We start from the raw sequence: 13,467 nt of genomic DNA, 5'->3' as shown, positions 1-13,467 counted from the left end.
ATAAAAACAACACCAAAGAAATCCAGCCATTGGCTGCAAATATGTGAGAAAAATGATGTCAACAGTGTAAAAATACTGCCAGTGGTTTGTAACTTTTGGATCTTTGATCACAAACCCTCCCCTGAGGTGGCCTTTAGGCCGTGTTCCCCTGTTGGAAAAAAGATTTCAAGATTTCTGTTCAGGAATGTTAACATGTTCACACTCTTCCCTTTCATTGCACTTCTTTCAGTGATTAACTGAAAATCTCTCTGCGGGTACGGATGATGTAATTACACCCAGGTGTTTATTTTTATCTTGCTCAGAAAAGGAACAGCTGGCTGGCTGATTTCCCCCCAAAGAAGTGGGTCTTCATCCCATGGAACCGGCTTCTCTTCTGTGTATCGTCGCACAATGTCTGTGCTGCTGTGATTCCAGGATTTGAGTGTCAAACTCTGTTTCAGCTGATGGAGAAGCTCTTTCAGGGTAGTGTGAGGAAGTTGCAGCCGAGGCAGACGTGGTTTGGGTTGAGGATCTGATTCTGAATAGACAGGAATAGTGACACGGCGCCTGCATGAACTCTGTGAGCAAACTGGAGTACTTCACAGCACATGCTGAAGAAAAACTGTGGTGAAAGTTGTGACGGTCCTTCAAATTCTTGAACTTTTTAAGATATTCCAGGATTTCCAGGATTTTTGCCTCCTTCTATAATTTTTCAGCTATTTCAACCATTTAACTATTCGGATGTTCAGCTCTTTCAACTTTTTTCCAGCTATGACTTTTGCTCCTTCAAATCCTTGAACTTTTCAAGATATTCCATGATTATATGGATCATATGTCCTTCTCACTGTACCTGGTTGGTGGTGTCATGGCATGACATGTGAGCTGAGGCGCACTACTTCGCTGGTTCCATACCTGATGCTGGCATTTTCCACTTTTGTTATTGTGCTGTTTTCACTTTATTTATGGTCAACTTTGATCATTTCTTTATTGTGCCAAATCTTATTCTTTAAGTTTTCATTTTCATTCAGCAATATAGCATTCAACCCTGGAAATGCAGCTCCTTTAGTTAATAACGATTATCAACCTTATAAAACCTGGTCTCCAAATGTACATAAATAAAACAGGAGCTGCACAACCCGAGTGTCACAATCAGAAAAAAGAGGGAAGTTATTGCAGACGTATAACTGAGTGTGCGCTTCAGTCCCGAGAGGCAAAAACTGATGAGCTCATCACCAAAGGAAACTTAAAAGTGAAAAAGTTGTAGTCTTTATGTGAAATTTTCACAGATACATCAGGAATGAACCGTGTTAAAACAACAGTTGTACGAATAAACCACGCAAAGAACACGTGAACTAATGTAGAACATGAACTGTTTGTGATTATTGTGCTGTTTATATGCGATTCATTAGTGATTCACGCTTCAATTATGTCATTTGAACCTGCCGTATGCGTGATATAAAGTTATCCATCGGTGGTTCGTGCGTGAAAGGTCCGTTAGACAGCCGTGGAACGGTCGTGGAAAGACACAAATTTGTGTATGCATCTCACAAAAATCACACACAATAGTGTAAGATTTACGTTATAATTGAGTATGAGCTATGTTGATATGAATAAACTGTAATTTTCAACCGATCAAAGATTTTGAACAGCTCAAAACCGAATTCACGTAAAGACCTGTCTGTTGAAACCCTGGACGGACATCTGCGCACATCGACGAACACAAGAAACACGTATGAATGACGTAGATCACTCATGGATAATGAAAGACCGACGTGTAATGCGTGGAAAATGCGGTAAATGTGCGTGGTGGCTGTGTGACACGGCCTTCAGGTCCACACACCCATCCCTGTCCCTGGTGCTGGATGGCTTGAGCGTGCACGGCGGGCCACGCAGAGCTGCAGAGCCTGACCCCACAGGAACCCTGAGGATTAAAGCCCTCCCTGATGCCGTGTGGGCGGGGCAGTTTGGGTGGAGGTGTTGATTGATGGCTGATGTGATCTGATTTAATCCGTTCCTCCTCTCCATCTGCTGCTTCGTCACCAGGGATTATGTCAGCGGCGCAGAGGCTGCTGGAAACGCACCGGTGCCTCCTCAGCCTTTTCCCTCAGACATCGGGCCGAAGATTATAACATGAGACTGATTGAAGTCATTAGGAGCTGTTGGTGGTGATCAGGAAGAGCGAGGATCCAAAAGGGTTCACAGACTTGCTCCTGGCAGGTGGGTGAGTGGATTGGTTTCCTAATGAAGCAGCGGTACACTCTGTCGGTCCTCTCTGCGTTTCAGCGGCAGAGGCCGTTGAAGCTGTTGTAGAATGAATTAAGAGCTTCCAACCAAAGAGAGAAGACGCTTCTGGAAGTATGGAAAGCTTTAACTTTACAGATTCTGGAGCCAAGTCCTTCCAGTTTTTGGCCCAAAACATGCAGCCTGTGTACGAGCAGTACAAGCCTCCACCCAGGGACATCATCCAGCTCCCCAAATCCATCCTCTACCTCCTCATGGCCGCCCTGGTCATCGTTGCTGTGGCTTACGCCATCGTTGGTCACCTCATCAAAGATCTCATGCTGGACATCACAGGTATGACTGGATTGGTGTGGGTTTTTAGTGTCGCAGAGCAGAAAAAAAAGGTTTTCTGTTCAAACCAAGCTTAAGGTGCATCCAGAAAAGCAGAACAACATGCGGCTTCTCCGTCCTTCTGGAGGTTTTCACCTCCACCAAAGGGAGCAGCCACAAAAATACAATCGCAGTTTCTCCTTCTTTTCTAGAATATCGTCTCTTTTTCTAAAGGAAAACACGAGTAAAGAAACATCCAAGTTGAGAGAACATTATGCTAAAAAAGCAAATAAGAAAAGTTCATGTCAAAACTATTAGGATAGAAACACTGTCTTTGTGTTAGCGTGAGTAGATGAGAGGTCTGCAACCTTCAGGCGCAGGAGCTCCGCCTCTTTGGCTTTGAAGGAAAAAGGTCATCATTAGAACAAATCGTAGTTTAGCCTCGTTTTCGTAAAGTTTAGTCCAAACTGAGCAAAATAAGCTGTTGGGTTTTTTAACGTCAGCTGTCAAAAGTAAAAAGTGTGAGCATGACCTCTACTCCAAAACTGCAGGAAGGAAGATAAAAGGTTGAATCTAAGTTTTTGACACAAATTCTTCCATTCTGCTGCACAGCAGTGACTATTCAGACATAAAGCCCTTAAAGTTTACAATCTACATAAATACGTTTGAAAATATGAAACCAATCTTAGGATCGTGATTTGAGTGAAGAGAAAAAGGTGGCCTTTAACTGCCTGCTTGGTAGAGCACATTTCCTGTTCCTTTTTTTTAAACTGATTGTGTCAGTAACAAAGGCCAATATGGATTAAAGCAATAAAAATATGATATTTTTTCCCGGTTTGGGTTGTGAAAGACCCACTCAGATGAAAATCTTTGGTGTTTTTAACATGTTATTGCGACATTTCTGAGTATTTTTTATTCAAATCGTTGTGAATCAGGAGCAGATGAAAAAAGGACGTTTGAAAAAGATCCTATAGAAAATACGCTGCATGGAACTCAAGCTTCCTGCTCCAAGGTCTTTGCAACGGCGAGAGAAAGAGGGGACGGGGTTGCTTCGTTCTTCCGCTCTGCAGAAAATTAGCACTAGAAAATGACAGGTTTTTGGGGATTTAGGCTAAAATAATTTTTTTAAATTAAAATTATAATTTTATAAAGAAAGCACTGGGAACACTTTGAAAGCAGATCAGAACATGATCACAGTTGGACGTGTTCAGGATGGTCTCATCTGACTGATGGTGTGGTTTTTTGAAAGTAACTTGGATGTGCTGCCGTCAAAAATATTAAATACAGGGGATTTTTCTAACGGCTGAAGTGGGACTGAGCAGCTCCAGACCCTAAAGACTCTTTTAGTGCCATTTTCTCCATTTATTTTACCAGTCTTTGATCTGGATTGAACTCTTCTGAAAGGTTCAAACTCAAAGAAGAAAGAAGATGCTGTCTATCATGTTTGAATGAAAATGCATGTGCGTGATGAGCTTCCTCTTCTCTTGGCTCCGCCCACAGACTGTTTGCTTGGACCACTTGATGAGGATCTGGGGAAAGACAGGAAAGCAGAAGGCAACAACCCCCTTCACATGCCTCCGGCCCTCAGCCACTCCCACCCGAATGCCTTCCACGTGTGGGACCAGGACGACATCATCATCCCCATGACGCCACTGCACGAGAGCCCACTGGCGAGCCCTATGATGTCCGTCATCCCGTACATACCCTCGTTTTTCCCGCACACGTACAACCCCAGCAGCCCGTCCTACAACCAGCCGATCCCCAAGGAGAGCGAGGCTTGACACTTGGGCTTCACCCGAAGCCCCACCCCTCGTGTTCTTCATGAGCGACCTCCAGACCTCAGGAAAGTGTGACGACGACCAGCCTCCACCTGCAGACTTTTCTTCCACCGGGAGAAGGGAGCAAAGACCGCCAGGAGCTTAAACTCCACATCCACCGCTTTACTTCCGGTCCCCTCCAGTGCATTTGTGCCAAGTCAGCACTGTGAGCATCCACCTGCCAAAATCAGACGTGGGACTTTTACCTGATTGCCTTCGTGACTTCACGGCTTTGGAAACACGCTGCAGACGACGCACGCCGAAACGAATCTTTGATGTCAACAGCTGAGATCTGCCCTCATCTCCACCCGACCGAGCGGCTCCTTCAGAACGGCCAACCTGGATGTTTGATGCTGAAATGGCAAGAGAAACATTTGGATAAAACCCACCCTCCCAAACAAATGGAAGACATTTGGAAGTGTTTGTCCATCCAGACGCAGGGATGGGCAACTCCATGCCTTGATGGCCGGTGTGTCTGCATGATTTCCCGGTATCCAAGCCCTATTCGTGACTGATCACCTGGTTCAGGTGCGTCAGGTCAATTGGAAAATTTCCAGAGCAGGGTATGTTGGAAAACATGCAGGAATGCGGCCCTCGAGGCCTGGATTTGCCCACCCCTGATCCAGAGGAACTTTGAACTCTTAGTGAGTAATTCTGACACATGTTGAGTTTCAGGAGCGGGATTCACAGCCACACACGTATCGTTGTGTGAGTGGTGACATTGTGTTGATCCGGTTCATGTCAGCTCAACGTTTAGATGTGATTGTGTTTGTGTAACAAACCGGTCCCTTCTTGCTGGTCTCAATTAAACGGCACAGAGCAGCAACGTCCAGGCGTCTTCATTTGGGGGGAGTGTTGGCAGAGATGCAGAAATCTGGGACGTCTGGAACAGATAACAGCTGGGAGAAAACAGGTTTGCTCCTCATCACTTAGCTTTATTTGATTGACCTGTTCGCAGCATGACAGAACAGATCAGAACGTTTGCACAAAGCGGTTTCCGTTCAGAAGAGTTGGGGATGGGGGGGCGGCTGCATCGAAGGGACTTTGCTCGGCCTGTATTTGGTGAGGGATGGAGATTAGGGAGAGAATATTAGATGAGCAGCTTAGCCCGTAGAGACATCCTTTTATTGCTTTGGAGTGAAAAGTCTGAACAGCTGCAGCCTCAAGGACAGACCTCCTTGTATTAACTGTTTCTTCTGAGACCCTGACGGTGATGCAGCGCTAAGCAAAGCTGACAAAAGGATGATTGTGGCTAAACTGCTGGTGTTTGAGAGAAGAAACCTTGAACTCTCAAAGCCCAGGGGCAAAAGTACAGCAACACTTAGATGGGATGTTGTGGGGCTTTTCAGTACAGAATTGACCCACAACTCGTGCCTTATTCTGTGTGACACCTTCTGAGGGACTCTTCCCAGGTCGTGGTCATGTTGATAATCTGTAGAATTGACATCCGTGCTGAGAAACCACATGGAACCGCATGGAAGAACGCCCAAAAAACCAGAGCTATAATGGGAACGACCATGAGGACAGAGGCTCAGAGACAATGCCCAAGCGGCCATTTTCTGTGTCAGTGTGTTGATCCAGTTTGTTGAATCAGATCCTGTTTCCAGTTGGGAGGACCGGGCTGTTTCTCTGGTTCTCCCTTTTCCTGGACTCAGTCCTGCAAGCCCGTGAAATTCCCCAGAAGTCCAGCTGGAACAACTGCAGCTCCGGAGTCGGCCTCGTTTCTGCTGCGATGCTCTGATTCCTCCTAGGGGCATCAAACATGAGAGACTGACTGGAGTTTGCGGGAATCTCAACCTGTCTTGATGTTTGCAGGCGTCTTCTACAGCATATCTGGTGAATCTACAAACCGCATTGACGTGAGGCTTTCACCTCCTGAGTTTTAAACTCCTGCCACATCCGTGCCTGAAAGAGTCTCTGGGTCTTTTTCATGGTCCGACTGACGCCTGTCCCCCCTAAAACCAAAGAGTCGGTTGTGGATCACAAACACTGAAAGATCGTCTGTCAGAGGGTTTATTATCTTATTTCCTTCAATTCATTTTAAATAATTAAGTCAAATGGAAGTTACATTAAGATAAAAACATTTAAACGTTGTATAATGTATAACTGCTGATTGGATTGTTTTGTGCAGTATTCTTGCTTTGATTGCTTGAAATAAACCATTTCAAATTAATTTTAAAAATCAAATCATGTACAAATATTAACAAAGGAAAGATCAGTAGAAGACCATCCAGAAGGGAGAACCACGCTGGGAGTGAGAAGAGGGGAAAAGGTCAAGTTTTGACAAAAGATTAAAACACCAGAAAAGATTAAGTTCAAATCAGTTAAACTGCCGTCTTTAGAGAAAACAACTTTATTTAAACGGAATCTTTGACCCGAGCAAACGTGATCTGAGGGCAGACCGGTGATCTCCAAAAGATCTGATTGATCTTAAGTCCACATCCACGCTGTGGGAGCTGTAGAGATGTCAGCTGATCCGTCCAGCTCAGCGTCTGGCGCCGAGCCAGGGGAGGCTAAAACAGCAACAGCTGAACGGCGTTGGAGCAAAGCAGGCCAAAAACCCCCAGATCTGTGAAAAAACCCCTCTGCTGCTCATCCTCAGGTGTTTGTCGTTACGGCTCCATCTGGGTCGTTCACGTGACGCAGACACGTCAGGCTGGAGTCACGGTGAAAACAATGGAAAGAATGAACCCATGTGACCAGGGCGTCTGTCACCTATCAAGCAGTCAATCAGTCGATCAATCCTTTACTCAACATCTTTGTTAAGAACATTCAGGCAAACAAACCCGGAACACCAGAGCTGCACAGGCCAACAACACAAAAAATACACACATAAACCAATCATCACACATCTGTTAAACACTGTTACATGGATGGATGGAGAAAATGCAGTTTTTGTCCTGATTTGCTGTCTTTATTTGAAATTAAATAAAACCTTAAATGTTGTCCAAAGTAAACCAACAAAGTAAATAGGTTGTTTACTTTTTCAATGTTTTCCTTCATGCCTAAAAACCCACAGCAGCTCTTTCATTTCTGTTGCAATGAGATGCAAAGCCGTGCTGTGTTGGACTTTGCAGCTCCTGCTGGGTTCAGGTCAGCGAGGAACCGACCTGATTGGATGTTTTGGTCCTGAAGGTGGAACATGGAGAAGATCCGTGACGCTGCTCTGCTGTGAGGCTAAAGGCTGAGTGGAAAGTCCCTGGAGCAAGTTTCAGAACATCTTTTAATAAATACCGACATTTTTAACCTCCAGCTTGTCACTGCGCCATACGTAACCTGGCGAGGTTAATTTAGGTCTGCTCAGATCTGCGTCAATCGGGGTTAAGTGATGTCCTTTATCCTCAGATTACCTCAGCCTGCTTCTTCAGTACCGACTGGAATCTGTCAATCCAGCTTTCGACCCGGTGGAACATCACACCGACAGCCTGTAATTCATCCTGATTGGATCTGGATGGGGTTCACCTTGTCAGGGACCTTATAATAGCCTTCAGCGAGGTCACAGGGAAGCGTCACGTGACCGGAGGAGACCGCGTGTGAAAGCTGTGAATGTGAGGGAAAAACACGGGATCAACACGTTTGGACCATCGGGGAAACTTTAAAGGAAGCTGCAGTTCTGGTCTCCGCTGTCCTCTCAGGCTGCCATTGGTTGGCTCAGATAACTTTTGAAGTGAGTCTCTACCAATTGGCTGCCGTCCTGACAAATCCTCCGTCGGCAGGCCGGCCGGGCGCCAGAGTCCTCCGTGCGTCCTCCACGTCATCAACTTTTATGATGACAATGGAGCTCTGAGGACGGATGGAAGCATTCCCACTTATGTTCACCTTAACAAGATCTATTAATGTCTGTGCTTTCAAGATCAGTAAAACTGCTGTTTTAGTGAAACTGATAAGAAAAATACACAGATTTTCTAGACAGGGAGTCAAAAGCTGATAGACACGCCTCACTTTGAGTTTTCCTCATGGTCTCACCGTGTTCAGCGTGTCTGACTGATTGAAGTAAGATATTGAATAACCGTCTCGGTGTCGACCTTCTGTGGGTCTAAAAATCTGATTTAGTCAGCGAGTCGCTCCAAGTTCATCGTTCTAACAGCCATGAACACGACGCCGCTGAGCAGCTCCACCTGGTCGTGGTTGGTGGTAGACGGTCAGGTGCTGCAGGTGAACTTGTCTCAGTGTCATCAGCAGACTTGGATCAAGACTCTGAACCACTGTCAGAGGTTCTGACAGACCCAGGAGTGTCAGACCACCACCATGACTAGAACCTAATGACCTCTGACCTCAGACCTGGTTTAGCAAACGCCACACAGCTGCAGGCCATTTACCAGATGGGAGGGGTACTGGGGTCTCCAGACTAACCAATCACAACTGACTCCACCGCTTTGACTGGAATGACAGACGACCGCAGCAGCTGACTCCACCCACACCAAGATGCCGCTGTGAGCGTTTGTAGTATAGACCATGTAACCTGGACGATGCAGCCACGGTCTACCGTCCTGTTCACGGATGAGGGTCATCATACCATCAGGCTGCAACACATTTAGACTCTGAGGAACATTGTAAATTGAACTAGTCTGTATAATGAATACATCATGCAGTCATGGAGCTCTAGTTCTTCCCCAAATCTGCAGCTTCCCTAAAGCTGTGGTTGGAGTCGGCTGCAGGACGTCAGCTTCCTCAAACCCAAAAACAACAAACCAGGGACAAAAACCGTGGGTGGACTTTGTTCCAGACACCAGAAAAGTCATTTCAATTTTTCTGAACACATTTATTGCACATGAATCAGTGATTACAGATCAGTTTTCACGGGTTTTACTCAAAGTTTATGTTTTAAAGGTAAGAGCAGTACACGGTTCCAGATTCACATGAGACCAGAACCTGATGCTTCCCCTCAAAGTCTCCACAGCATTAAACCATCTCTGCATTCTGCACACATCCGGCTTTTCATCCGGAGCTCAGCAACAGAATCACATAAAAAAAGGTCAAATGTGCACGACCGGCTCCCAGCGCCCCCTTCATGCAAACGTGCACATTTCTACAGGTAAAAGAGGAGATCTGCAGAGAACACCTGAATTTTCCTCACGAGGAAACCCCCGCAAGCGTGAGGAGTCACATGACTCAAACTGAAATATAGCATTTATTTTACAACTAGGCCAAATTTAAAATTGAATTCTTTTAAAACAGTTATTATACATGAAGCTGAAAGGCATCTTTAAAAGCCAAGACTTTACCTTCTCTTAATCTACCCTGCAGATTTTTCCAGCTTCTCACCGACGGCCGGTCTATTTAAACTGCCTCCGGGAGAGAACAGTCTGGAACAAGGAGGTGCCTTTGGCCTGGAAGTAGGTCAGGATCATCTTGTCATTTGTGACCTCTGCATGGACGAAGCCTCCAAGCGTCGAAGCCTGGCCCGTGAAGAACTTCAGAGAACCCGCGGGAACGTGGTCCTTGTGACGGACGTCAGGATCAAGGAAATTCCCGGCGCCGCTCACCACATATCCCACACCGAGCTCCTCCAGGTACTGCAAGGAGAGTAAGAGCGGTGAGTGCAGCTGCTCCTGCTGCCCCCGCCTGCCGCCCACAGCTGCCCCTGCTGCCCCCGCCTGCTGCCCACAGCTGCCCCTGCCGCCCACAGCTGCCCCTGTCTCAACCAACCTGCAGGTTGTGGTCGTGGCCGCAGAAGTAAGCAGTGACGTTGTGCTGGACGAGCAGAGGACGGACCCCCTGCAGCAGACACTCTGTGGGGCCGTGCTCAGAGATGGACCACACCGGATAGTGGCCCGCCACCAACAGGAAGTCCGCCTTGGAGCGCGCCAGCCGCTCCTGCAGCCAGACCAGCTGGCGATTGGCCTCCACCTCCAACACGGGCCCTCGGGGCTTCTCGTCCTCGTAATCCAGAGAGTTTCCACACAGCATCACGGTGTCCAGCATGATGATGCTCAGAGTCTTCCCCGTGTTGGGAATGCGAAAGTCCAGCTCGTAGTAATACGAGGGGAACTTCCTGACGGGGTCAAAGTGAACGCATTAAGCTAAATTCAAAGTGGGAAGCAGAGCGCATCATCAGCTGCTTACCATCTATCAGACCTCTGGGAGTACTCAATCTGGGCCTTCACGTTCCCCGCATGGTCATGGTTACCAGCAAGAACGTACCAGGGGACTCTGAGGGACTTGGCGGTGTAGACGGACTCGAAGGTTTCCTGCCAGGAGGGCGAGTCAGAGGCTCTGTAGGTCGTGACCTTCACAGCAGTTTCTCATTTCACAGAAACACACCTGGAAGCGAGGAGAGTCCACGCTGTTCACACCTTTGAAGTAGAAGTTATCGCCGAGGGCCAGAACAAAGTCGGCGCCCATCTGCTCTGCCACTTTACTCATCTCCCGAGCCGTGGTCTTCTGCACAGGCGTGACGTACGGCGGGTACGGCACGCCGCCCCAGTCCCCCACCGCCAGGAACCGGATGGAGCTTCTGTTTCCTGCAGGAAAGAGACGCGTGGCCACAGAGGGTCTCACAAACCCACCAGAAACCCGAAGGTTCGCGTACTTACTGCTGCTCGGCTGGAGCTCCTGGAAGGCGGCAGGATAGCAGTGAACCACGGCAACGGCGAGGGCGAGGATGGAGAGAAAAGGGACTGCCATCTTTCAACTGAAGCAACACACCGTCAGTCAGAGAGAAAAACACAAACCAGGAAGAGGAACCCCAACCAGCACACAGCCCTGCCTCTGCTAACCACATCTATCTCACCACGAGCACGGCTTGTCTGACTTTAAAAGCTGCTGATGAGCTCTGATTGGCTGCAGCCAGACCGACTGGTCCCAGCTGGAGCCAATACAGGCCAATCAATGTGTTTATGTGGCTAGGGGGGTCAGAGGTCACCTGCTGTTACTGGTCAGGGAGACGGCTGCATCTCTGTAAAGGATAAAGGTCAGTTTCATCTGCATGCAGAAACTCACAGCTGACGGCCGCCGGTACTTCCTCGCGCCGAGTCCGTCTCCGCTCAACTCAGCTCCTCCTCTTCGGCTTTTATCAGAGGAGAGGCGGCTGGAGGTCACGCCGAGTAGGCATGATCCTGACTCAATGCTCAGCCAGGACGGGGGGCGGGGTTACGACGCTGCTTCCTCCACGTTCCTGTTATTCCTGCATCTTTCCACCCCGTGACTCTTTTTTTATCCATGAAAACACGGAAAGTATAGACAGGAAGCATCACGAGGGTGCTGGCGTGCCGTCAGACCCGTTTTTCCTCTTTGTGGTTGGAGTCTGCTCACACATCCAGCTGATCCACCTCTGACAGGTTCCAGAGGCACTGCAGATGTCAGGTTCTCTGCGGCGTCCTGAACTGCCCTCCCAGACGTGACCTCTGCGACCCCTGCGCTGCTCGCACGTGCAGGGCCGACAGAACGCCATCACAGCACGCTCAAGGACTCTGGAGTACGTCTGCGGCACGTTCCCCCCCTCGACGTACTTCTGAGGGGCAGAAATCGCTTCTCTGTTCCGTCTGTGACCTGAGAGACGTTCAAACGCCGCAGGAGGAGGAAGTAAAGACGCTTTCTGGGCTGATTTAGGAGAACAGCCTCCAACCTTTAATACACAGATTACTGCTCTTTGGAAAGTAATTCCCATCAATATTACTGCCTCAGAAATGTTACTTCCAAGTTCCTCAGATGATCTGAAAACACTGAGGTGAGGAATGTTCTGGAGAGCATTATCAGATGAGGATGTATGCATTTCACACCAGGAACACAAACAGGAAGTATGACAGGAAATCTGGTTTAGGGTGAATTCAAAATGAATTTTAAAAAAAGGTTAAAAACTAACCAAACCAAAAAACAAAAATTGTATCTGTTTGCACCTTAAGGCATCACTACTTTAAAGTGTTTTAGTTATTTTTGTGTTATTGTACACATAAGATGGATTTATTATCCTTTTTTTGTGAAAACATTTAACTGAAAATGAGTTAAAAATAGAAAACGTCTGCAGATCCTCCACTGCAAAAACAAGCCCACAGAAATAAAATAGCTCAAACATTTCTAACATTTGAAAAAACATCTTTAAAAAAACAAAAAAGAATCTGCCAATGGCGTCAGAAAAATGGTCGCACCAAGAATTTCTGTAACTCTAAAACCCCATCGCCGGGTGATTTTTCACCCGAGATAAACGGTTTACATGAATCTTAATGTGTTGCGTGTCGGGGCGTCTGTGCCTTCACCAGGGAATTCTCACATGACCCACAAATGGGAGGACCAGAGACCAAGTGTCTACCATCATTTTATTATTTTTTAGGACTTTTTTGTTCTCAAATTCCTCATTTTTTTAGTAATTTTTGAGCACGTTTTTAGGAACTTCCATTGTTTGTCTTCATTTTCTACACGTACCACAGTTGGAAATGAAAACTAATCTGTTCTCGTGTGTTGTCGTGTTTTTTATGACAAGTACTTTTTGTTTAGATATACTATATTGGGTAAAAAATGACCCAATATAACTTGGCTCCAAAAATGTTCACACACAAACATGTCAACATGCACACAATACAACTCATGTTCACACATGCATACTTGTGCGTTCAGACCAACACATTTCATTCAGTCATGCAAAATGTTTGTGCAAAGGTGACACAGTGAGTGTTTCTGTTCTTCTCAGGTGGATGATGGCATATAAAAAGAAGGAGGGACAGTGTCCAGCCATCCCCACACCAGACCCCCTTCTGGGGTCTGCAGCTGTGGATGGGGGTCTGCAGGTACCTGCATGGTAGCAGATAGAGAACTGCCCCCCGGGCGATCTCATCCTCCACCCGGGCCAGGCCAGCGTGATGACATAACTTTTTGCAGTCAGTCTTCTAGGGTTAAACGAACATTCACATCACAGACGTGTTTTCTCAAACTCTGATCATTTTGCGGTTACAAAACTTTCGTAATTTTTCTTGAGAGAAAATAAGCGACAAAGTCTTTTTACGGTTTTATGTTTGTTGCAAACGTCCACTTCCTGCATGGAGAGAAGACCGCTCTCCGCCTTCTGGATGGGCAACATGAACCGATTCTTCTGCTCTGTCCCATTTCCTCTTTGACAGCCGAGGGCAACGCCTGGGAATCTAACCTCCGACTGGAGCAGGAACGTCCAATTCCCCCCCCCACGATA

At 47.0% G+C, this 13,467-nt stretch overlaps 2 protein-coding genes across 2 annotated transcripts; one reads left to right on the top strand and one right to left on the bottom strand.

Moving 5' to 3' along the window:
* Positions 1 to 1,996: 1,996 nt before the first annotated feature.
* LOC144993601 (uncharacterized) lies at positions 1,997 to 5,172 on the top strand. Its single transcript, XM_078949461.1, has 2 exons — positions 1,997 to 2,553; positions 4,030 to 5,172. Exons 1-2 carry the CDS (start codon positions 2,337 to 2,339, stop codon positions 4,308 to 4,310), a joined length of 498 nt encoding a protein of 165 aa, XP_078805587.1. The 5' UTR covers positions 1,997 to 2,336; the 3' UTR covers positions 4,311 to 5,172.
* A 3,915-nt stretch (positions 5,173 to 9,087) lies between these two features.
* Positions 9,088 to 12,482, bottom strand: acp5a (acid phosphatase 5a, tartrate resistant). The gene is made up of 5 exons (XM_004066311.5): positions 10,883 to 12,482; positions 10,611 to 10,810; positions 10,413 to 10,537; positions 9,996 to 10,341; positions 9,088 to 9,862 (listed from the first exon to the last, which is right to left on the bottom strand). Exons 1-5 carry the CDS (start codon positions 10,971 to 10,973, stop codon positions 9,623 to 9,625), a joined length of 1,002 nt encoding a protein of 333 aa, XP_004066359.1. The 5' UTR covers positions 10,974 to 12,482; the 3' UTR covers positions 9,088 to 9,622.
* Between the last annotated feature and the right edge of the window lie 985 nt (positions 12,483 to 13,467).

The sequence above is a fragment of the Oryzias latipes genome, chromosome 1, assembly GCF_053564925.1.
Source record: "Oryzias latipes strain Hd-rR chromosome 1, Olatipes_Hd-rR_3.1".
In the NCBI taxonomy this organism is placed as follows: domain Eukaryota; kingdom Metazoa; phylum Chordata; class Actinopteri; order Beloniformes; family Adrianichthyidae; genus Oryzias; species Oryzias latipes.
The sequence above is the reverse complement of the archived record's forward strand: the minus strand, read 5'-3'. Positions and strand labels throughout refer to the sequence as shown.

Excerpts from the sequence above, each read along its gene's own strand:
- LOC144993601 (XM_078949461.1), top strand. The coding sequence starts at position 2,337 with ATGGAAAGCTTTAACTTTACAGATTCTGGAGCCAAGTCCTTCCAGTTT. Across the intron at positions 2,554-4,029 it reads TCTCATGCTGGACATCACAG|ACTGTTTGCTTGGACCACTT; the intron begins GTATGACTGGAT and ends CTCCGCCCACAG.
- acp5a (XM_004066311.5), bottom strand. The coding sequence starts at position 10,973 with ATGGCAGTCCCTTTTCTCTCCATCCTCGCCCTCGCCGTTGCCGTGGTT. Across the intron at positions 10,342-10,412 it reads TCCCAGAGGTCTGATAGATG|GAAGTTCCCCTCGTATTACT; the intron begins GTAAGCAGCTGA and ends TGACCCCGTCAG. Across the intron at positions 9,863-9,995 it reads GCCACGACCACAACCTGCAG|TACCTGGAGGAGCTCGGTGT; the intron begins GTTGGTTGAGAC and ends CTCTCCTTGCAG.